Source organism: Echinops telfairi, unplaced genomic scaffold (assembly GCF_000313985.2).
Source record: "Echinops telfairi isolate 266 unplaced genomic scaffold, ASM31398v2 ScPeMD7_7469;HRSCAF=8507_1, whole genome shotgun sequence".
Classification (NCBI taxonomy): Eukaryota; Metazoa; Chordata; class Mammalia; order Afrosoricida; family Tenrecidae; genus Echinops; species Echinops telfairi.
In genome coordinates, this window is record NW_022111373.1 from 108,838,201 (window position 1) to 108,839,721 (window position 1,521).

A 1,521-nucleotide genomic window follows, 5' to 3' on the forward strand; every position below is an offset into this window, starting at 1 on the left:
TTTTTTTTCCCCAAAGGGGAAATTGGTTCCTGTCGAGATTCCAAGTGTTTTGTATCTACATTTTTGTTTAAAATATAATCAAATGACCTGATTTTTCAAAAGGAAATTGTGCACGATGGTCCATGTGTGCTTCCACCTTTGGCACTCAGCATCTTAAGTTTGTCAAGGTGATGAATTAAAGAGAAGAGAAAAATAAGCAAGCTACTGGGAGTGGAGTTTCCTATTGGCTGACAGGAGGGGCGGAGTCTGGAGGGGTCATATGTGTAGCAGGTGTTTGCTACTTATATAATTTTTACCTATGAATTTAGATTTTCCCCTCAATTATTTTAGGGACAGAAGCAGCCTCTAGAAAGAACATTTCAAAGCATGACAGTGCAAAGATCTTGAACTAGCCTACATGTCTCTGACAACCCCTGTTTTTCCTGTGTTATACTGGCTCACATAAGAAGTGCCCTAACTGCTCTTCTGCTATTTCTAATTTTAAACAGGGAAATGCACATAAAATCATGGAGAAGTGCACATTGCCGCTGACCGGAAAACAATGTGTCAACCGCATCATTACTGAAAAGGTAAAGTCTGCCTCGCTCTTTTTACTTCCTTGAATATCTACCAGCAGCTTTTAAATTTATAAGCATTTTTAGAATTCTTTGCTACCTACTAAAATGCCTTGTGATAGCAGACAGAAACCCACTTGTCATCGAGTAGCTTCTGACTCATAGCAACCTTATAGGACGGAGTAGAACTGCCCTTGTGGGTTTCAGAGGCTTGGGAGGCTGTACCTCTTTGAGGGAGTAGAAAGCCTCATCTCTCTCCCAAGGAATGGCTTAGGGTTTCACTCTACTCACCTTGAGGTTAGTTGCCCAACAAATAACCCGATCAGCCAGGAAGACTGAGACTAAGGACCTAGAAGTCCCCTTCTAAAGGGTTGACCAGTGAAAATGTTATCGATAGCAGCAGATCACTGATGCAGTGCGAGAACATGAGAAAAGACGTTAGCACCGAATAAACTGGTCAAAGCCATTTACGTGTCCGAATAAAGTCTTGCTGGCATAATGGGTTACACTTTGAGCTGCTAAACCTCAAGGTCAATGGTTCAAACCTACCAGTTGCTCTGAGGGAGAAAGATGAGGCTTTTTGTTCCTGTAAAGATTTTAAAGATTTTCCCATATGGTCCCTGTGAGTTGCAGTCAACTTGGTGGTGTTCTATTTTTTGTTTTGTTTGTTTTTGGTGGGTGCCTTTATATTGCAAAAATAAATAGTGATAAGGATGACTAATATGGCCTTTGACTATCAAGGATATGAATGGTATAGGTTTACCATGGGACCCTATGTATCTGTAGGTTTCCAATAAGTATGTGTTGAGTGAGATTGCAGTACCATTTTAGGTAATGGATGTGTCATTCCTATTTCTAGCAGATACGAAGCAATGAAATCTATTTCCAAATCAGTTCTGATTCATGGTGACCCTATAGAACAGAGAATAGCCTCATGGAACTTCCAACTGTAAATCTTTATGGTAGA

The 1,521-nt window shown here is 40.4% G+C and overlaps 1 protein-coding gene across 1 annotated transcript in view; it reads left to right on the top strand.

Moving 5' to 3' along the window:
* The window catches only part of OXCT1 (3-oxoacid CoA-transferase 1), a 183,767-nt gene that overhangs the window by 162,598 nt on the left and 19,648 nt on the right, over positions 1-1,521 (top strand). Inside the window, exon 16 of the mRNA XM_045285159.1 lies at positions 489-569. Within this exon, the coding sequence (XP_045141094.1) occupies positions 489-569 (81 nt within the window). The remainder of the gene's footprint in view (positions 1-488; positions 570-1,521) is intronic.